The sequence below is a fragment of the Pangasianodon hypophthalmus genome, chromosome 13 (assembly GCF_027358585.1).
Source record: "Pangasianodon hypophthalmus isolate fPanHyp1 chromosome 13, fPanHyp1.pri, whole genome shotgun sequence".
NCBI lineage: Eukaryota > Metazoa > Chordata > Actinopteri > Siluriformes > Pangasiidae > Pangasianodon > Pangasianodon hypophthalmus.
This window is the reverse complement of record NC_069722.1, coordinates 1203443-1226957: the sequence shown is the minus strand read 5'-3', so window position 1 is coordinate 1226957 and position 23515 is coordinate 1203443. Positions and strand designations below refer to the sequence as shown.

Genomic DNA, 23515 nt, shown 5'->3' with positions numbered 1-23515 from the left:
TTGTTTGCAGGTGAAATGCAAAAGTGAATTTATACACAAAAATAACAACTACATCAGAAGAAAGAAAGCCTAGAAGAAAAAACACATTAACAACAATGACAACAACTTTAGTCATAGGGGAAAAAATAGGGGATACACATGCTGTAACCATGGGTATGACCTGTAGAGCAACTATCACATATTGACAAATAGAGTTCATGCGCATTATTTCTAAACTTTACTTGCTCACTGAGACAGTGCTGTGAGTTTTCTGAAGCTTTAATAAAACTCTCATTTACGCAAAGCACTGCTATTAATCATAACCATAGTTTTGAAGTATTTCAGAGCAAAACTTAAATGTCGCATTCGCAACTTTCAGGCTGAAACTTGTTTCACACCTCAAGAACACCCACAAAGGCCACGTGACTTCCAGAAAATGAGCACAAGCTACACGTGTGGTTTTGATTTGACTGCTTGTAGGGGTGTAGAGGTGGTCACCAGGGCAGAGCTTTCCAAAAGCGTCACATCACAAACATTCACTGCAAAAATTGCCTTTAAATGTTTCTGTCTAGCTTTCAGACCTTACCATAAATATTCTAGATTCTGAAAACCTTGACGTTAATGCTACATAACAGGTCAAATTATCTTGCACTTAAATTTCAAGAACTAACGTGAGACCTGAAGGTTTTATGCATGCAGTGTGTATTGTTTTCACTGACGACTGTAGAGAGGATGAAAACTACCAGTGCATACTTGGGTGAGTAACAAAAATCTGACTCACTCATTCACTCAGTCTCACCATAGAATAAACCGCTCAGAAGCAGTTTATTTCTCCGAACTAGGCACATATTCATCACAACCACATATAGGTTTTTCTACCACTTATCTGATGAAACAGTAATGAAGCCCACCCACTGGCATAGTCAGAAATTTTACACACACACACACACACACACCGACAGATATCAACTCAGGAAAACTCAGGTAAGCTAACACTCTTTACAATAAGTCTCCTTAATCAGATGCAAAATTACTATTATGTCCGGTTTCACTTCCTGTAAACATAAGATGAGAGACATCGTTAATGTCTCAGACAGATAACAAAATAAAGTAATTTTATTAATATAATAAAGTATCATTTTAATAGCAATGTTATTTAAGTAATAACTCACTGTGTGTGTGTGTTACTGTTATTATTTTCCTATAAATGATCACCGCACACTTCTCACTTATGTTCTCACTTACATTATAGCAGCTATAAACAATTTCTCCCTCACCAGCCTCTCTCTTGTTCGAAGCTTATCATGTTATCGAGAAACCACAAAGTGTAAACTCGTCTGTCCTGAAGATGTCAGAAAACTTCAAGTTACAGCTTGACCTCTGACTGTTACAAAGCACTGACACTGGAGACTCCTTGCATAAACGTTACATAAACGTCCACTCACAGATCAATGATTACACATGTTTTTTTTTAGTCCATTTATGTGGAGCATCTGTCATATAAGTCTCTGTGAATGAGCTTGTTTCTATAGAAACGATACTGTATTAGAACAAGGACATTAATACATTAACTTTGTGTTTTGTAAAGGGTCCTCAAATGTTCTTTGGATAGTTAAAGGGTATTAGCTTCTTAAAAGACTTCTACTTGGAACCCTCTCTGATAGATTATCACTTCTGTATTAGGGTAGTACATATACATATTTAGAACCTTTTTTAGATTTCAGATCAGCTGTGCTGATGATTTACCAATCATGTCTTGGTCATTTTAGCGTGTCTTACTTGTCCTACAGGAAAGAACCACCATCAGGACCTCTGAGTGCACCAATAAACACACCTCCATGACAATGTCTCCTACACCAGCTCTCTTGTGGTGGTCAGGTCTTTTTTCCCTCTTGGTCCTCCTTCCTCTGATCCAGTCATGTGAAAAAGGAACGGCGCGAGACTGTGCCGAAGCAGACTTCGCTCCCGGGTCCGACCTCGCTGGAGAAGGCTTTGACATAACCAAGCTGCAGCGGAAAGGTTCTTTTGTCATCGACATGCAAAGATGGAAACAGAAGGACAAATCCTGTACTCTGTGCCATAACCCTTACATGGAGGGGAAGAAGCAGAAGCTCCCGGTTTCTGTGGTGGACTGGAGACCGAGCCAGAAGTGCAACATGAAGGTGTCCAGCTCTGTCTACCAGTCCAGCGAGTCTGTGGTCAGCGCCAGCACCTCCTCTATCGAGAATAACTGGAACATGAATTTGGGAATTGATGTGAAGAGGGGAGAGGGGTCCCTCATGTTGGCAGGCAGCAACTCCAAGTTGGCTGAGTATTCGATGGAGAAAACCAAAAAGGACAGGTTCAGTTTCACCAGTCACAGTATTTCCTGTGGATATTACAGGTAGGACATTCTCTCCTTTAAAGCCGGCTTAACGCTGTACCAATTTCGGCCAGAGAAATCGCAAATTGTAAAATAATTCTTTGGTCATGAGTCCAAATTTAGTGTCACTGAGACCAAATCTCATTACGACATTCATGTAAAATCCACCAACTAGATAACCCCAAAGTCATGGGACAGCTACACATATGTAAGTGGCAACTGTAAACCATAAACAAAACAGGCAAACAAAAAATGGACAGAAGAAAAATTACCTCAAGCACCCTTTGAATAATGTTTTTGTTTATGCAATTTGTTTTCTGCACGAGCGAATCTGCAGATCATGCCAATTAATCATGTAAGCAGAAGGTACTAATTTTCTTTAATCATAGGTCTATCGTTAGAGGATCTTCATCGTATAATCTGACATGGAGATCACAAGCTATCACACATATCAAACAGTGTGACAAGTAATAATCTTAAAAAGCTGCTGAAATTGCACAGTGTAAAACTGGTGTTTTAATTCACACAGAGTCTATACTATGATGCGTGCTAATTTTTATGCCAATCTCCAGTTACAGGGTTTCTAACAGGCCATTAATTCATCCTGAGTTTAAACAAGCCCTGAGCAAGCTACCCAAGCAGTACAATCCTCAGTTCAAGTCACGCTTCTACAAGCTCATAGACAACTTCGGCACTCACTACATCACCAAGGTAATAGACGCACAAGCTGTCGTAGGAAAGTTTTCAGAAAAATGTTGAATTCAGTTCATCATCATGCTTTTCACAATAAATATTATACATACATATATATAAAGAAAAGAAAGATTTAACCTGTGTTTTCAACATAATGAAAAATCTGTTTTTATTTTACCATTAATTACATTAATCCACTGATAGTTATTATTTAAGAAGATTATTTTAATAAATTTACCTGGTTCTTTATGTTTTTGGTTCAAATTTTTTGCAATGTCATAGATTTCATTTATCACGTGTACAGGTCTAATGCTCTTAACTGGCATCTCTTAACGATGAATACCTGATCTATTGACTCATTCGGTACACTTCTCTATGTGTTAAGAGTGAAAAGTTTGAGTAACCTTAGGACAAATTGAAGAAAATATTTTAACTAAGCAGACATTTAGTGTGTTGAGTTTCACAGATTCACAGTTCCTTTATTATCACAAAGTAACATAAATGGTCAAACACTGCAAGTTACAGAAATATTACTGGTGAAAGAGTTTCAACTCTAAAATATAAAATCTGTAGTGATAGTATCCATACTGATAGTACTAATACCAGCAATAATAGTAATAGTAGCAGTAGTAGTAATATAGTAGTAGTCATATAAATAGTACTAGTAATAATAGTAGTAGTAGTAGTAGTGGTAATATAGTAGTAGTCATATAAATAGTACTAGTAATATTAGTAGTAGCAATATTACTAATCAAAATTATAGTAGCAGAAGAAGCAGTAGTCACAGTAGAAGTAATACTAGTAGTAGTAGTAATAGTACAAATTAAAATAAATCTGGGTGAAGCAGTAGGCATAGAATTAATAGCAGGTTGTGTTATTAATAGTAATGAGTTGTAGTAGAAATAGTAGCAGTAGTCAGTGAAGTAGTAGAAGTAGTAGTAGAAGAAATACAGTAGTAGTCATAGTAATAGAAGTAGTAGTAGTAGTAATGGTATTGGTAATAATAGTAGTAGTGGTAGTAATATAGTAGTAGCCATATTAATAGAAGTAGAAATAGTAGTATTGGTAGTAATGGTAGTGGTATTAGTAGTAATAATAGTAGCAGTGGTAGTAATAGTAAAAGTCATAATAATAGAAGAAGTAACAGTAGTAATGGTAGTGGTAATAATAGTAGTAGTGGTAGTAATACAGTAATAGTCATGTTAATAGAAGTAGAAATAGTATTAATGGTAGTGGAATTAATAGTAATAATAGTAGTAATTGTACTATCAAAATAAATTTAGTAATAGTAGTAGTAGTACTACTACATAGTAATGATAGTGGTATTAATAGTAATAGTAGTAGTGGAAGTAATAAATTAGTACTCATAATAATAGAAGTAGTAACAGTAGTAATGGTATTGGTATTAATAGTAATAATAGTAGTAGTAGTAAGGGTAGTGGTATTAATAGTAATAGTAGCAGTGGTAGTAATATAGTAGTATTCATAATAGAAGTAGTAACAGTAGTAATGCTATTGGTATTAATAGTAATAATAGTAGTAGTGGTAGTAATAGTAATAGTAACAGTCATAATAATAGAAGTAGTAGTAGTAATGGTAGTGGTAATAATAGTAGTAGTGGTAGTAATACAGTAATACTCATAATAATAGAAGTAGTAACTGTAGTAATGGTAGTAATGGTATTAATAGTAATAATAGTAGCAGTAGTAGTGGTAGTATTTTAATTATAAATATAAATATAAATACATTGTCCATTTTGAAACACTGGGTGGTGATGCAAACTTTCACTCTGTGTGTTTTTGACTCGAGCGAAAAGTCAAGTCTTGTTTGAGGAACGTCACTGTTTCAGAAAACACTTCTTTGATTTTAGTAAGTGATTAAATATGAAAAGTTCTCGGTAATGGGCCGATTCCCAACATGCTGATCGTGACAGGTGACCCTGGGAGGGAAGGTCCACTCGGTGACCAGTATCAGACAGTGCCAGACGTCCCTGCAGGGTCTGAGCGTGGACGAGGTGAAGACGTGTCTGGACGTGGAGGCGTCCGCCAGCGTGATGGGGAAATCGAAAACCGATGTTAACAGCAAGCACTGTGACGAAGCCAAGGCCAAGACTGAGAATAAAAACAGCTTCTCCAGTAACTTCAACGACCGGTGAGTTACACACTCAGGAGACCTCACACTGACACCGCACTAACACTGACCGCACTAACACTGACCACATTAACACTGTCAGCACACTAACACTGACCGTACTAACACTGACCGCACTAACACTGACACCACACTAACGCTGACCGCACTAACACTCACACCGCACTAACGCTGACCACACTAACACTGACACCGCACTAACGCTGACCGCACTAACACCACACTAACGCTGACACCACTAACACTGACCACACTGACACTGACCACACTAACACTGACACCGCACTAACGCTGACCACACTAACGCTGACCACACTAACTCTGACACCGCACTAACACTGACCACACTGACACTGACCACACTAACACTGACACCGCACTAACGCTGACCACACTAACACTGACACCACACTAACACTGACACCACACTAACGCTGACCACACTAACTCTGACACCGTACTAACTCTGACACCGCACTAACTCTGACACCGCACTAACACTGACACCGCACTAACACTGACACCGCACTAACGCTGACCGCACTAACTCTGACACCACACTAACACTGACACCGCACTAACACTGACACCGCACTAACACTGACACCGCACTAACGCTGACCGCACTAACTCTGACACCACACTAACACTGACACCGAACTAACGCTGACACCGCACTAACTCTGACACCACACTAACACTAACCGCACTAACACTGACCACATTAATGCTGACACCGCACTAACACTGACCGCACTAACGCTGACACCGCACTAACACTGACACCACACTAATGCTGACACCGCACTAACGCTGACACCGCACTAACACTGACACCGCACTAATGCTGACACCGCACTAACGCTGACACCGCACTAACACTGACACCACACTAACGCTGACCACATTAACACTGACCACACTAACGCTGACCACACTAACTCTGACTGCACTAACGCTGACACCGCACTAACTCTGACACCACACTAACACTGACACCGCACTAACACTGACACCGCACTAACGCTGACACCACACTAACGCTGACCACATTAACACTGACCACACTAACGCTGACCACACTAACTCTGACTGCACTAACGCTGACACCGCACTAACTCTGACACCGCACTAACACTGACACCGCACTAACGCTGACACCGCACTAACGCTGACCACATTAACACTGACCACACTAACGCTGACCACACTAACTCTGACTGCACTAACGCTGACCACTCTAACTCTGACCGCACTAACACTGACCACAATAACGCTAACCACATTAACACTGACCGCACTAATGCTGACCGCACTAACGCTGACACCGCACTAACACTGACCACACTAACTCTGACCACATTAACACTGACCACACTAACTCTGACCGCACTAACACTGACCACACTAACTCTGACCACACTAACTCTGACCGCACTAACTCTGACACCGCACTAACGCTGACCGCACTAACGCTGACCACACTAACTCTGACACCGCACTAACACTGACCACACTAATGCTGACCACATTAACACTGACCGCACTAACACTGACCACACTAACACTGACACCGCACTAACACTGACCACACTAACGCTGACCACACTAACACTGACACCGCACTAACACTGACCACACTAACTCTGACACCGCACTAACACTGACCACACTAACTCTGACACCGCACTAACGCTGACCGCACTAACTCTGACACCACACTAACACTGACCGCACTAACACTGACCACACTAACACTGACACCGCACTAACACTGACCACACTAACTCTGACACCGCACTAACGCTGACCGCACTAACGCTGACCACACTAACACTGACACCGCACTAACACTGACCACACTAACTCTGACACCGCACTAACACTGACCACACTAACTCTGACACCGCACTAACGCTGACCGCACTAACGCTGACCACACTAACACTGACACCGCACTAACACCACACTAACACTGACACCGCACTAACACCACATTAACACTGACACCGCACTAACGCTGACCGCACTAACTCTGACACCGCACTAACGCTGACCGCACTAACACTGACACCGCACTAACGCTGACACCGCACTAACGCTGACACCACATTAACACTGACACCGCACTAACACTGACACCACACTAACTCTGACACCGCACTAACACTGACACCGCACTAACACTGACACCGCACTAACGCTGACCGCACTAACACTGACACCGCACTAACACTGACACCACACTAACACTGACACCGCACTAACACTGAGACCACACTAACCACACTTAACTGATAAAAATTTATTTACTAAAAAAGAGCATTAACATTTACATGTGCATATGATAAATAAAACAGGAAAATATATATTATTTAATAGTAATTATATAACATAAAAATATAATTATTTTATAATTATAATTATATATTAAATGTGAAGTATTTAATTGAAGTGTGAAGTATTAAGACAGTACTATTCATACAGTTCAACAATGCTGGCAATGCTGTAAGTTAAACAGTCTCTCGCTCTCTCTCTCTCTCTCTCTCTCTCTCACACTCTATCTTTGTATCTCTCTGTCTCTATCTGTCTCTCTTTTTCTGTTCTAAAGATTAACAGAGATCTCAGGAGGCCACACCACGGAGCCCGAGCTCCTCTTCTCTGCAGATAAAGACCCCGGTGCTTATAAAGAGTGGCTCGCGTCCATCCCGCTCTACCCAGATGTGATTTCGTACTCTCTTCAGCCTCTCCATGAGATTCTCCCCACCAACAACCCGACCCGAAAGCACCTGCGCAAAGCCATTCACGACTTCATCCTGGAGAAGTCTCTGTGGAGAAACTGCTCTGAGCCCTGTAGCGCCGGAATCAAACCCAATCCCAAAGAACCGTGTATGTGTTCATGCAGGAATAACCCTGGCGTGACCCCTGACTGCTGCCCATCCAAACGCGGCATCGCTCGGGCCAAGGTGATTGTACTACGGGCGTCAGGGTTATGGGGAGACCACACGACCGCCACGGACGGTTATGTCAAAGTTTATGAAAAAAACAGCATGTTGATTGGACGCACGCCGGTGATCTACAACAACAACGATCCCCACTGGGCCATGACCTTTGATCTCGGTGATATCCCTCTGTCAAATTACGACCCTTTAAAGCTGGAGGTGTGGGACGAGGACAACAAATGGGATGACGACCAGCTAGGGGCCTGCAGTGTCCCGCTGAAAGCGGGTGTTTCAGAGAATTTCTGTAATTTAAATCATGGCGTGCTTTATTATAAAATAGAGGTGGTGTGTGCACCGAGTTTAGCGGGTCCGTCGTGCACAGATTATGTTGGATCTCCTATGAATTTTAGTCTGGAGAAGGTATACGTGTCCCGGCACTCTCGGCCCATTCCACGGGACATGCTGCAGGAAATGGGCGTGATTCTTGACGAAGCTCCATTAACTGTTAAGCAGATCAGATACGATCCTAATAAAAGTGTCATGCAGCTTCTGTAGCCAAGTTCAGCACTTTCTTAAATCCATTTATGATATTTATGGTTTAAACAGTTATGCAGCAAACCCGACTGAATCCATGTACTCGTTAAATCAGTGTGCAAATCTGATTAAAAGTGTTATCGATTAAATAAGGAATAAAACACGACGAGGTGGTGTGAAGTTGATTATTTTCCTATAACAGCACATCCCCAAGTGTTTTATTCCTCTTGTTCGACAGCAATTTGACAACAATAACAAATTTTTATTTATTGAAAAAAACAGACGTAGTTTTTTTTCGCTTTAATAATTTGTGGGATGGCCGCTAAACAAGTATTTCCTGTTCTCGCTTATGTTATAGCAGCTATAAACAGTCATTCTCTCACCAGCCTCTCTTTTTTTCTCTCTTGAAGTTAATAAGACAAAAAAAAAGCAGCTTGTCATATTACCTAGAAACCACAGAGAAGTGCAAACTCCTCTGTCCTGAAGATGTCAGAAAACTTAAAGTTACAGTTAAAGTTTCAATATTTGTGAATCGTTGTTCAGTTTGATTACAATAAGGCTGTTCACATAAATATATTTATATTCATATGTATCCATTGAATATTGTGGTGAGCATCAGCTTTTGAGTATTATATATGTATTCAGCTTTGCATGGATTTTTATTCCAGAGAAATAAAGACTTAATGAGCATTAACCAATTGTCAAAAACTGTATGTGACTCTGAATGATCTGCAATAAGGATATTCAGGTAGAAGGAGTCAGCTTTATTGATATCTTGCACCAGAATTCCTGCATTGTGGTCCTGGAGCTTTGGAGTCAAGCATTGATTCTTATAATTGTTCTTAAATTTTAGTAAAACCTCTTTAGGATGAAAAAACTCGCTTAAGCAAATAGTTGGAACCGTAACTGAACCCCTGCTTAAAATAATTAACTCCTCACTGAGCAATGGGTACGTTCCAAAATCACTTAAATTAGCTGTTATTAAACCACTAGTGAAGAAACCAGACCTTGACCCTAACAACTTAACTAACTATAGGCCGATTTCAAACCTTCCCTTTCTATCTAAAATATTAGAGAAAGTAGTAGCGCAGCAGCTAATTTCATATCTACAAAGTAATAATATCTATGAACTTTATCAGTCAGGTTTCAGGCCCCACCACAGCACAGAGACAGCATTAGTCAAAGTAGTCAATGACTTGCTATTAGCCTCTGATCGGGGTTGCATTAGTTTATTAATTTTACTCGACCTTAGCGCAGCGTTCGACACTATCGACCATAATATCCTTCTTCACAGACTGGAAAAGGTCGTAGGAATTAAGGGCTCAGCCCTCGACTGGTTTAGATCTTATTTAACCGATCGCTATCAGTTTGTAGATTTAAACGGTGACCACTCAGCACGTTATCGAGTAGAATATGGCGTTCCGCAGGGTTCAGTCTTAGGCCCACTGCTTTTCACGTTATACATGCTCCCTTTAGGTAACATAATCCATAAACATAATATTAGCTTCCATTGTTATGCTGATGACACACAGTTATACGTCTCAGCTAGGCCAGATGAGAATAGCCAGTTAAAGAAAGTTGAGGCATGTGCGATAGACATAAGAGACTGGATGCTAAGCAACTTTCTCCTGCTAAACCCAGAAAAAACAGAGGTTCTGGTACTGGGACCACAAGCCGCTAGAAGTAAGTTTAGAGATCACACTGTTACTTTAGATGGTCTCTCTGTTTCAAGTAGTCTAACAGTAAAAGATCTCGGTGTGATTATAGACTCTAATCTCTCATTTGAGGCGCATGTAGATAATGTAAGCAGGTTAGCATTTTTCCACCTCAGAAATATTGCTAAGATTAGAAATATACTTTCGCTAAGTGATGCTGAAAAACTAGTCCATGCATTTATCACGTCCAGATTAGATTACTGTAATGCTTTACTATCTGGATGCTCATCTAGATGCATAAATAAGCTTCAGATAGTTCAGAACGCAGCAGCGAGGGTCCTGACTAGGACTAGGAAGTATGAGCATATCACGCCAGTCTTATCTACATTACACTGGCTCCCAGTAAGATTCCGCATCGATTTTAAAATATTACTCCTAACCTATAAAGCATTAAACGGTCTCGCTCCGCAGTATTTAAGCGATATGTTAGTACCTTACGTTCCGCCGCGCCTACTTCGCTCTAAGGATGCAGGCTGTCTATCAGTACCACGCGTTGCCAAAACCACGGCAGGGGGCAGAGCTTTCTCTTACCAAGCCCCAAAATTATGGAATAGTCTCCCAGTTAATGTACGTGAAGCAGACACGGTCTCAGTGTTTAAGTCGAGGTTGAAGACTTATTTATTTAACCTAGCATTTAGCGACTAGTGTTTTTATCAAAGGAGTAGATCTGGGGGACTCGTGGATGTTGAGTTTTATCTCCACACGGTGACTGTGAGTGTACCTAACCACTTTCCTTCTCCTTCTGCCGAGCTACACTCCTGAGCTGCCGGTGATCCAGACCTCCCCCCCCTTCACTCTGGACCTGTCCACCGGCAATGCTTCATACTGCCACGAAAACGCTTCAGCTGTTTTCCATGGACTACACCAACACACATTGTGCTCACACACACGCACACTACAGTGTAAACCCATATGAGGATGGGTTCTCTGTTGAGCCTGGTTCCTCTCAAGGTTTCTTCCTATCACCATCTCAGGGAGTTTTTCCTTGCCACCGTCGCCCTGCTTGCTCATCAGAGACGGCACACACACACACTTCACTTTACTTTTGTTTGTGTAAAGCTGCTTTGAGACAATGACCTTTGTAAAAAGCGCTATACAAATAAAAATGAATTGAATTGAATTGAATTAAGCCTGCTTTCTCACTTTCTCCGTACCCCAGCACACATTTTATATGGACTCCTATAGAAGTGGCTACTTTTAGAAATATTTCTTTGTTAATATTCTGATGTTGTAATGTAACTAAACATAACTCTGTATGTTTGAGATGTTCACCGGTGCATGATGTCTCCAAAGTTAAAGCGAAGACAAACAACCTCCTCATCATAAGAGTTACACTGAGTTATCTTTATTTTATTACTGAGAATAATAAATCTCAAATAGAGAGCAAGCTAGGCTAGCTAGTTACCCGAACCTACCCAGGACTCAAAGAGCGTTGGTATGGTTACAGGGTGCACACTGTGTGAGATGATTTTTATTTAATCATACCATTCAAGAAGTGTGAAAGCAGCCTTAAATATCAAAGAACCCTTTTTTATGAGTCTTATTTAACTGGTGTGAATAAAGACCTCAACATCTGTTTCAGACCAGGACTAATTCCATCGAAATGACGAGACTAATCCAGATTTTATTTCAGAAACTCATCACACTGATTAAATATGTAACATAGGAGTCAAACTAGAGGTAGTTTCAATAGGGAAGCAATGGTACATCCTGTTGTAAGGGGCATTTAGAGTGCACTTTATGTGCCTCTTTCTGACAAGGGTGGAGAAACCTATTTTTGGAAATGATATAGTATATTAATTTTAAGAACTTACCGGATTTTGTCTTTACATTGGTAGGGGAGATTTTACTTTAATGAAGAGAGTGAGATGTCTCCCTTACCTCCTAATAATTCACAAATCCCAGTATACAACAATCTCTACCCTGCTTTTTTTTTTTTACTCAAATTAGAGTAAAAAAGTGAATATGAATGAATATGACGGCCTTACGGCCTTACGAGCTGTTATGGAGGATGTGCTTTATTTCTTATCTGTTGTTTTGTTTTGTTTTAATAGTGAGGCATGACAGTCTTACGCACTGTTTTCACTCTGCTGTGCCAGTGTGCTGAGAGGCTTTGTGGCTTCCTGTGAACGGATGAGGTCTGAGAGATTAAAAAAAAACATAAACTTTTTTTTTCTCCTTTGTCTGCTTACATGACATGACAATCTGATATGCAGATTCAGTGTGGTTTCATTTCAGCCCTTGATTAATATTATTAATATAAAATTAATTAATATTCTTCTAAGACAACACAACAACTCGTGAGAGGAGTGAGTGAGGAGACACTTTTAGTGTTAATAAGAATTAAAAATAACAACCAGAAGTAGTGCTCAAGAGTTTTTAGTCAGATACAGAGACAAGGAAAGGGCGTGAGACAAAACCTTCGGCCCAAAAAAAATAAAAATTTAAAAATTAAAATAAAAAAAAAAAAAAAACTCAGAACACATCACAATCACTGCACGGACACACAGAGACAGTAGGAGACATCGACAAAAAGCACCAATTCAACACACACAAAACTCACAGAAACGTGACAAACGTGCACATCAATGAAGAACACAAAGAGGGACAAAAGAAAAAAAAAAACAAGAAAAAACATCACACTGGTCACACCACAGAGGCCCGGAAATCAGCCTACAGCGAGGGTGAGAGAAAAATATCACACATGAGACACGCAAACATGAAGCACACTGAAAAAGCAACACACACAATGAAAGACAGAAAAACATAAAACAGTTATTTGTTTATTTATAATGTAAGGAAACGAGAAAATCCAATCCCACGTCCTCCTCGTTTCTAACCTTTGATGCCGTTACCGTAGTAACCAGCCGCGCCATACTTGCCGTCTTTTCCTGCAACTAAAAGAAATGTTGAAAAACACACATCCAAAATCAAGTTTAAAACATCGATTACATGTGATTATGAGAGACTACGACACGTTAGTGTGATTAAAGAGGTTGAGACTCTCACCTCCGTATGGACCTTGACCTCCGGCCCCAAGAGCTGCTCCATAACCTGCATTAAAATAGATATTATTATTATTATTATTATTATTATTATTATACTATTAAAGTTTTTACATTAAAATATTATTAGCAATATTATAATAAAATGTAATTGTTTTATTAAATAAATTATAAGAAATTATTACCTGTGTTCATAGTCAACAAAAAAATGTTTTTTTGTGAGTATTACTTACATTTTAAATAACATTTTCACTTTTTAAGAATTTTCACTTTTTAAAACAAAATCTTACATTACAAAAAATTCTTGAACTGCTCAATTATTTGGACCACACACACAAACACACACACACACACACATTTACCGTACACCGGCTTACCTCCGTTGCCTCCTAGACTTAGCTGCTGTGTTTCATACGGATAGCCATTATCACCTGACCACACACACACCCACACACACACACACCCACACACACAATCAACATCACACTCCTCCTCATTACATCTACATTCAATAATATTTTAGACTATTTATTGTCCTCCATTCTCTCTGACTGACCGTCCAGTCCGGCCGGAATGAGCGGTGCTCCGTTGTAGGGAAGCTGACCGGCTCCTAAGTCTGTACAAGAATGAAACACACACAGTTATGACTCTGCTGTGAATAATCATGCTATAATCTGTTATTTCATCTGTTTACCATCTTATAAACTTCACCTGAAAATCGCATAAACGAGCTTACATAAAGAGGGAATATGTCTACGTAAAGAGGGAATATGTCTACATAAAGAGGGTATATATTTTATACATATATACATATATGAGAGAGAGAGAGAGGGAATATGTTTATATAAAGAGGGAATAAGCCCCTCCCAAATGATTAATTTGAGTCAGCAGCTCTCATTTTGCTAATTTACTGCACAGGAAATGATGTCATTATGAGCACATGCTTTAAATGATTAATCACTGAACTTGTTTTCTCACAGAATGAGGCTGAATTTGTGCAGAGATTTTGAAAATTTACCTGTCACAGGTTCCAGGATTCCACCAGGACCTACGAGAGACAGAGAGAGAGAGAGAGAGAGAGAGAGAGGGAGAGAGAACAAAGGAAGAGGAGTTTCAGTACAACTCATCTGTATCAGATGTAACTCATCCCGTCTTGGAAATCTCCACTTCGTGTGTTTTATTATTCCACTCCAGCTCCAATCACACCTGAGATAGGTAGTCGGGGCAGCGAAGCTCTAATCGTGTGGTTCAGGTGTGTTTAGAGACGTGAAGGATAAATATATGGATGTGTTGGAGATCCCCGAGGACTTCAGCAGTGTTTGTTTTTGTACTTTCTTCTTCCTGTTAACTCTACTATTTTCCTTTTTTTATTTTTTCCATGAGAGCTCCACGGCTGCAACACAGAGTCGAATCCTCAGGCAAATCTCTGCACCGAGAGGTTTTGCATTGTCATTTGAATTGCATGAGCGTACCCAGGCGCACCTATCTTTCAGGTACGCTGACACACACACACACACACACACACACACACACACACACCCCTAAACAGCTCTACCATAACCTTGTGTATTTACCAAGGCGAGCGTCAGCTCCGAGGCCACCTGGCTGTCCCATGTAAGGAGCTCCATCATAACCTCCTGTTTTGCCTGCAGTGCCGAGACCAGCAGAAACCACGGGCTGACCTGCAGCAGTGCCGATCACTGCACCTGGACCAGCGCCACCTACAGACAAAAAAAACAGGATTAGCCATAGAACTTATTTAAGACCGTGGCAGCAGGGGCGGAGTCGAGTGTCAGCTTTGAACGGAGAGGAGGCGGGTTGAACCTGCAGGTAACATGTGATGATTCTCACCTGTACGTTATTACCGCCCGCGTATTTATACGTGCTTTGTTTGTCCTTTCAGTGAATGGCATGAACCAGAAACAGAGAGAGAGAGACAGAGAAACAGAGCTGGCTGAATTTGCAAACAGTACACACACACGCACACAATACACACAACACACAACACACACACATGCATGGAGTGTGAGCTTGAAAATTGAAGTTGAAATATTGAGACTATGTTTTATTTTCATTTTCTGTTAAGTTGTGAAAAACGCTTGTGGAAAAAAATAAAGTGAGCCCTGAAACTCTGTTAAAGTCCATCTGTCTCCTGCGTCCTCCTTTCCATACACACACACACACACACACACACACACACACACAGAGACACACACAGAGGGCTGTGACAGTAGTGCAACTGCAAATAACAGGTTTATATTCATGTGTTCATTCTAATACGTTATCGTTTCTATAGTAACAGCTCATTCACAGGGACTTATATGGCGGACGCTCCACATAAACAGATTTTAAAACGCATGTGTAATTTTTGATCTGTTAGGAGACGTTTATTGAACATTTATGGAAGGAGTCTCCAGTGTCAGTGCTTTGTAACATTCAGAGGTAAAGCCATAACTAAGTTTTCTGTCATCTTCTGGACAGACAAGTTTAGGCTTCTTTGTGGTATCTCAGTAACATGATGGAAAAAGCTGCTTTTTTAACTTCGAGAGAAAGAAAAAAGACTATGCTGTGGTGTTCCTTAATAAAAAAAAAAAATAATAAAAAAAAAATTGTTATAGTTGAAAAACTGCTGTGGTATAAAAGGAATTAAACACTTCAGGACATTTATTAGAAAATAATCTTCAGTGTGGTGACAGTGACCGCGCTTCACATCACACCTCCTCGTCATTGATAATTTTCCTGTAACAGCATGCCCCATCGTGTTCACATCACACCTCACATCACACCTCCTCATCATTGATAATTTTCCTGTAACAGCATACCCCATCGTGTTCACATCACACCTCCTGGTCATTGATTATTTTCCTGTAACAGCATGCCCCATCGTGTTTTATTCCTTACTTATGACATATTATTGACAGACGGTTTGTTAAAGGTTTGTGGACTGTCCAAAATTTTTATATCAGCTTGCCAAACTGCAGAAATCACTACGAGTGGCAACAGGTTGAAGTTAGGGCTGGGTGATATGAAGGTATAACATCGATATTGTGATAAATTCTCACACAATACACTTTTCTAAGCTATTGTATCATGATATCGTTTACATTTTTTTAAAAATAACAATTAGAAACTCTGGAAGAAGATGAGTTGATGTTAGTCTTTTACTGCTTTGAATCTTTAAAATCTTCAAATCTGTAAAATTTTACATACAAATTTTCCTTTTTCCTTTTCAGTGTCAATTTATTTTTGTAGACGTTCAATAAAAGTATCATTAAACACATTTCAAACTTTTTTTTTTTATTCGACACTGCTAGTTTATTAGCAAACCTGTATTGTGCTATGTATTGGGTATTGTAGAAACAGCCTTCAAATATCATGATATAATATTTTAATCATATCTCTCAGCCCCAGCTGTAGTCTCTATACTTCTTACCGTATTTCGCAGTCTTGGCCTCGGAGGTTAGTCCAGCTCCAAGTCCAGCTCCAAGTCCAGCTCCAAGTCCAGCTCCAAGTCCAGCTCCCAGACCAGTGGTCAGTCCCAGTCCTGGAACTCCATAACCTCCAGCTCCCAAACCTGTGCACGCACACACACACACACACACACACACACACACACACACACTTTACATTTTATTTTGTCGAACTTTTGGCGCCCCCTGAACTGATCCTGAAAACTTTAATTCTACTGCAAATGTCTTTATGGTTAGGGAACATTTTACAAAAGGGCAGCGTGTATAAGGCTTTATGACATCTACGTAAATGCTTCATGAAAACTGTAAAGGCTTACTGTAAGAAATGTCAGCTGCCATAAAGACTTCTCTTGTCAAATTATGACTTTACGTGACGTAGGTTTTTCCTGACATGTCATTATGTCACTGTTATGTCTCTCATTTCTATTATACGACATGGACAGAGCAGGAGTTCACTAAGCTGCAAAGTCAATTGTCATGACGTTGTAATGTATAATGTCATGTCAACAGAAGCCTCCAATGGTATATTACCATTACCTTTAGCTGTTGGAATGAGACTTTATAAACATTTATGTAGGTTTATTTTTGTTTCAGGTGGAATCTCACTAGAAAAATGAAAAAACTGGGTTAGATCTTACCAGCTTTGGCTCCATCGGCTACCTCTGCAGCAAAGCCGAGGTCTGTGACATAATTATAATTCTCACGCGATTATAATTATGTCTGAATGTTAGTACCAGGAGCGAGCGTTATAAAGCCACGATCAGACTCACCAGCTCCATAGCCATCGCCATATCCATTAATGCCATATACACTGCCGAAGCCTGGGGAGAGGAGGGGGGGGGGTGGGGGGAGGGGGTGTGGCTTAGTTACATTACTATTTATAATGTCTCATGCAGATGTCTCTGAGCTGTCTTGAGAAATGCATTTAGGCTGCATTATAGCACACATAATACTTTAAGATGTTCAGCATAAGGGTGTATAATTGTTCATAAGTGGTTAGGGTTACATGCAGAACACCTTACACAGCACGCTTATATGACTTTGTAATGCCAGGATACATAACACATTATAATCCATTCTTAGCGCAGTTTCATGAGTTTCACTTCAGTAAATCTTACAATGCCTCATCTTTTTTGTCTTTTGTTTTAAATAAAGTGTTTAATTTTTGAAGTTTGTGAATGACCAGTTAGAGGAGATTTTCTCACATAAAGCCATTCAAGAGCTGGTTATAAGGCTTTGTAATGTATAACCGCAGCGGCGGGGGCGGGGTCAAGTGTCATCTATGGACAGAGAGCAGGCAGATCGAACTGGTAACGCATGGTGATTCTCAATTGTGTCTGATTACTGGCAGTCTACTTATTTGTGTCTGTTTGTGCTTTCAGTGACTCCAATAACCCGTGAGTGGGAGAGAGACAGTGTGAGACTGCTTGGCAAAGCTGGCGAGACATGGAGACCCACACACGTACACACACCAAGAAGCGAGAGCTTGAAACTGACAGAGTGAAAGGAGGAGGAGGAATAGGCTCTCCTCTCCTTGCTATCAGGGGAAGCCCAGCTCACCGCCCAGCAGCTGCTGCCACGGACACAGCTGGAGTATTCCAGCATCAAGAGAGCAGTTCTGCATCATGTCAGCACCGCCGATGCTTCTGGTTGATGGAGATCGGCTGCCCCTTCACCTACACAGAGCAGCTGAAGGAGCCCTGTCACCAGTGATTGATGGCAGAGGAGCGGGATGCAGAACAGACCATCAAGCTGGTGGTACTGGAACAGTTTGTCGCTCGACTCCTGACGGGAACGGCGGAGCAGGTCCAGTGCCACTGGCCCACGTCCCTGGACAAAGCTGTACAGCTGGTGGAGGATCACTTGGCATCGGTTCCTGGTCCACTTGTCACCTTTTTTTCTCGGTCCCGCCCTGTCTCGTTCCTACTTCTCCCCCAGTTTGAGATCCCCAAGACTGAGGTGCAGAGACCCCAAAACTGCCAGTTTCCTCCCTGTTGTTCCTCACCCAGCACCTTCACCTCTGATGTCTCCTCTAACTCCCGCTCTCTAAACAAAGATAGAACCTTCCGCGCCCACCAGGACTAGGGCAAAGCCCAGGCTGGTCTGCAGGGGCAGCAGGGAAGCCGGGTATTTTTCCAGGATCAGCATTTCTTCATGAAAGCAGGAATACTGATCCGGATCCCTGACGCGCCGCAGGCCTCCCCCATTTGAGGAGGAATGTACTTTGTGTCACTGAGTATTAGGCCTTGGTGGACTCGGGGAGTAACCAGACTTCCGTTCATCAAAGCCTGATTCAATGGGCATTGGGGAATGCACGAAGGAGAGGTGTGTGCACAGCAATGTTCACAAATATCTGTTCGTACCAGTCAGTATTAAATTCAGGGGGAAAAAGCATAGAGTGGAAGCAGCGGTTAGTCCTCGCCTCACCCATCCACTAATTCTTGGGACAAATTGGCCAGGGTTTCATGCAGTAGTGAGGGAAATGTTTGTGGATTGGTCAGTGGGACATGGAGGGTGGGGAGGGCTCTGCCCCTTCACCTGTGGCAGGGATTCCCCATCGGGGGTTTCCCCTTGAAGCAGTCGTGCAACGAGACCCTGAGGCACGCCTTCAACCAAGTGAGAGTAATTGATGATCAACAAAGTCAACCTAATGTTGCGCTCACCCACCCGTACTTTTCAATTATCAAGGATAAGTTATATTGAGTGACGTGGGACACTCAAACTGTGGAAGAGGCGACCCAGTTGTTGGGTCCAAAAAGCTATAGGGAACTTAATAATCCCATGGCTGGGCATTTGGGGCAGGATAAGACACTAAACCATCTAATGGCTCGTTTTTTATTGGCATTTGTGGTGATGTTTGCAGGTGGTCTGCGGTCATGTCGCAATGGCAGCTGGTGAATCCGCCAGCCACCTCAAAAGCGCCATTGCGCCCATCACCATTAATTAAAACCCCCTTCAAAAGAAGCTGCAGACACACTCTTCCATGTTATCTCCCAAATCGGGATTCCTAAAGAGATCCTGACTGACCAGGGCACTACATGGCACGGATAATTCACGAACTGTACAGATTATTGGGGATTAAATCGATTTGCACCAGTGTTTACCATCTGCAGACGGATGGGCTGGTCAAATGCTTTAATCAAACACTTAAAAATATGATTCTTAAGTTCGTTCACAATGATGTGCAGAATTTGATAAGTGGTTCAAGCCTCTGTTATTTGCAGTATGAGAGATTCTACAATAACTAACCACATTTCGCTTAAACACTGTGGCTTAAATAATGTGCTTTAATATTTTATATATGCAAGTTGAGTACAATTTGAGAAATGAAAGGTATTTGTTGTAAAGCATTATAACTTATGGTACAGATGTTATATCAGTGACATAGTGCTGTTGTGTCTACAATGTACTTTTGAACATACAGTATTGAGCATTGTCATCTGACGCTACAAAATAATACACATACTTCATAAGTAGTTATAGTACACACACATAACTCTTTATATAGTACACCTATATGTGCTATAGCATCTGTTCTTATGAGCATATATGAAAGAGCATTATGTCAGTCGACATTATATAACCACTGATCAGTGCTTTATAAAGAGTTATGTGTGCATACAACTATAACTACTTATGAGCAATGATATTTATATTTGGCATTATAATGTATTTTGTATGCATAACATGTTATGAATACAGGATTGACAGGAAGTGTTACTGTAATTATTCACTTCACATAAAGCCTCAGCTAAAGAGAGCTTATAATGTTTTATAATGTATTATAATTTCAATCCCATTTAAAAGATATTTTTTAAAAAAAGCACAATTCACTTAATGCTTTCAAAGACCTGGTATAATGCTCTATTATGTGTCATAAATGTTTAACTCCTAAATTTGAGATGCCAACTGTGTAATGTTATGATGCATTATAACTTACCATAGCAGATTTATGAACATGTGATCTGACATTATGAAGTCACATGCTCATAAACAAAGTGTTGTGCATGTAACTATAATGACTTAAGAGCACTCATACAGGCTTATGTCCTTATAGGCATAAGAAGTGTCACTGGTGCTGTATGTAAACTATATAAGTCATGAGCACATATATAAACTGCTTATAAGCCTCAACATGTTGATTAAATCTTGTAGTGGGCTGGTATAATGCTCTATTATACAGTATTTTATAAACATTTAACCCCTTGAAAATTTTGAGAAGCCAAATGTGCATGTTATAATGGGTAGCTTAGAAATGTATATTATAAAGCATTATGACCAATGAAATTATGAATGCACATGTTCATAAACATAAAGTGTTATGCATGTAACTATACATGTAGTGTTACTGGTGCAGTATGTAAATATTATCAAGTCAAAAGCATGTATATAAAGAGCTAATAAGCTTCAACATGCTGACTCAACACTTTTTATGTGAACCAGCTGAATAAAACCACATGTCTTCGTTGAAGCTACTCCCACAGACCACAGTTTTTTTTCTAAGTTAGTGTTTAAGCAGAAATTAGTCACTGTTTCCATTAGCAGTTTATAAAATAAGAGTCACATCTTGCACGCGTCACTACATCCTGTTGCATTTTCAGTAAACTCTGACCAATGGCACAAAAAGTACACACAGTGTTAACGAACATACACAGATCCGGCCACAGCAGAGTGTCATTAACTCTAAAACTTTCACAGAATGTATATGCGGAAACGTCAGGCATGATAATAAACCCTTTATGTCTTCAGAATTCTCACTTGTCTATCAATGTACATTTTCAGTTTTACTTATATTTTTATTTTATTTTTCAGCACAAACTAGTGTAATGCTGAAATGCGCTATTATAAATGTTTGTGTCATTTCTCTCTGGAGCTAATAACACATTCCGAGACTACTGCAGTAACACTTTCTATGAAGGTCACAGTTATAATGAACTATAAACATATTCATATCAGGTTAGAAAGCATTTATAAGGTATTATACACAGTTTCTTTGGCATTGTTGTGATGTGTTATAAACAGTGCTTATAATGCATCCTGTTAGCAATTTATAAATGGATTAAGAACATTGTTATAAACTGTAATGCTTTTTGATAAGTTATTATAATAATGTGAATAATGCATAATGAATGCATTATAGCAGGTAATGAATGTATTCATAGGTCACGATGCATATGACCTTTGCACATTATAACTTTTTTGTAAGCTCTAAAATATGTTATGTATACAGGATTCATAGAAAATATTACTGTGATTTTCTCACTTTATATAAAACCTGTAAAGAGTTTTTAAAACTAACAACACTTCAATTAATGACTGCAATAACCTCATATAAAGCTCTATAATGCTTTATAAACATGATGAGTTGAATATAGTTTGAGAAAACAAGGGTATTTTGTTATAACGTGTTAAAACTTGGGGTACAGATTGTTTATCGGCGTTAGGTCACCTGACACACAACAGTTAAATTTAAATTTAAGGTTTAAAAAAATAATTAAGGTACAGTTAAGGTCTGTAATGGCCTGGCATAATGTACTACTAAGTGTTATAAAGGTTTTACAAAATTTGAATACAATTTGAGAAACCATATGTGTATGGCATAATGCATTATAATACATACTATGACTTACACATGTCATGTTGCATAATGCTTCATAGTGTGTGTTTAAATGAAGCATTATGCAACATGACATGTATAAGTCATAGTATGTTGAAATAGAGTACGGTACTATGGGGTTTGGGACGCAACTTTACTGTCTGATGAAACTCTCAGAGTTTGGATTTAGATTTTTTTTTTCCATATGTTAAAAAATGACAAAGAGCAGGTGTAATAGATGTAATAAAGAGTGTTTCAATCAGCGTAAAAAGGTAAGTGCTGGAGAGATATATTTGATATGATTTAAGCATTGGAAAAAAAATAAAACTCATCCTAGGGTGCTTAAATTTCAGTTTAAAGTCTAGAGAACAAAAGAGGAAAAAATCAACATAAAAAAAGTTAAAAAAGGAAATGTCTTTACCAGCCTGTTTGCCCACTCGACCAGTTTGCGGGTAAGAGCCTGGGCCAAGACCTGAACCACAGCATAAGAAGTGTTTATTACAAAAACAATCATGGGAAAAAAACATGATAGAAAAGTGTACAGAACATGATATGATGCTTAAGTGAAAACATTAAGTGAGGCGTTGTGCTAAAATCGTAACCAAGAAAGTCCAACTGAATCACTTGTTTAAAGTTCTACTTACATTTATGTGATGAGATCAGGTTCTTTTATTATTTCTATTAAAATGAAGTGACCATATGAAGAGTGACACTAATCATTTTTTCTTGCACAAAGATGATTGGTTGGTGTTCATACAAACTGGTAATATAAAGTGGATTGGATGTTTTGAAAATAGTTAATAAATAAAGTTAAGTAAGGAATAATGCACCCTTTAATAAGGCATGCTGTTATAGGAAAATAATCAATGCTGGGGAGGTGTGATGAGGCCTGACGTGAAATAGACTTTTAGAATAGAATATTATTTTCCTATAATAGCACATCCCAGAGTGTTTTATTCCTCTTGTACTACAGCACTTTACCAACCATTATATTTTAAATTTTAATAAATAACATCATACATTTTATCCATTTATTGTTATGTTCATGAAACAAGTTAGCTCCTGTTC

The 23515-nt window shown here is 39.7% G+C and overlaps 2 protein-coding genes across 9 annotated transcripts in view; one reads left to right on the top strand and one right to left on the bottom strand.

Annotated features, from left to right (window-relative positions):
• Nucleotides 1-462: 462 nt before the first annotated feature.
• On the top strand, nucleotides 463-9969 carry LOC113528610 (perforin-1). 2 transcript variants are annotated; one of them, XM_034309709.2, is made up of 5 exons: nucleotides 463-736; nucleotides 1770-2362; nucleotides 2914-3052; nucleotides 4968-5185; nucleotides 7797-9969. In XM_034309709.2, the coding sequence occupies exons 2-5, from the start codon at nucleotides 1818-1820 to the stop codon at nucleotides 8680-8682; spliced, it is 1788 nt and encodes a 595-aa protein (XP_034165600.2). In that variant the 5' UTR covers nucleotides 463-736; nucleotides 1770-1817; the 3' UTR covers nucleotides 8683-9969. The 2 variants fall into 2 exon arrangements, with proteins under 2 accessions (XP_034165600.2, XP_034165601.2); XM_034309710.2 differs by lacking the exon at nucleotides 463-736 and adding an exon at nucleotides 785-963.
• A 2770-nt stretch (nucleotides 9970-12739) lies between these two features.
• The window catches only part of LOC113528076 (uncharacterized), a 32204-nt gene continuing 21428 nt past the window's right edge, over nucleotides 12740-23515 (bottom strand). For 5 of the 7 annotated variants that reach the window (XM_053239418.1, XM_026916380.3, XM_053239422.1 and 2 more), the window contains 10 exons: nucleotides 22869-22919; nucleotides 17622-17672; nucleotides 16815-16955; nucleotides 14956-15102; nucleotides 14400-14429; nucleotides 13938-13997; nucleotides 13759-13812; nucleotides 13386-13430; nucleotides 13217-13273; nucleotides 12740-13049 (listed from right to left, as the gene is read on the bottom strand). In XM_053239418.1, coding sequence (XP_053095393.1) covers nucleotides 13045-13049; nucleotides 13217-13273; nucleotides 13386-13430; nucleotides 13759-13812; nucleotides 13938-13997; nucleotides 14400-14429; nucleotides 14956-15102; nucleotides 16815-16955; nucleotides 17622-17672; nucleotides 22869-22919 — 641 coding nt within the window. In that variant the 3' untranslated portion in view covers nucleotides 12740-13044. The remainder of the gene's footprint in view (nucleotides 13050-13216; nucleotides 13274-13385; nucleotides 13431-13758; nucleotides 13813-13937; nucleotides 13998-14399; nucleotides 14430-14955; nucleotides 15103-16814; nucleotides 16956-17621; nucleotides 17673-22868; nucleotides 22920-23515) is intronic. The other 2 variants (XM_053239421.1, XM_053239419.1) reach the window with 2 other exon arrangements.

Bases quoted from the DNA above. Each gene is read 5' to 3' on its own strand.
- LOC113528610 (XM_034309710.2), top strand. From the start codon at position 880: ATGAAGCCCACCCACTGGCATAGTCAGAAATTTTACACACACACACAC. The intron at 3,053-4,967 runs GTAATAGACGCA...TGATCGTGACAG, and splicing joins GCACTCACTACATCACCAAG to GTGACCCTGGGAGGGAAGGT. The intron at 5,186-7,796 runs GTGAGTTACACA...TCTGTTCTAAAG, and splicing joins TCCAGTAACTTCAACGACCG to ATTAACAGAGATCTCAGGAG.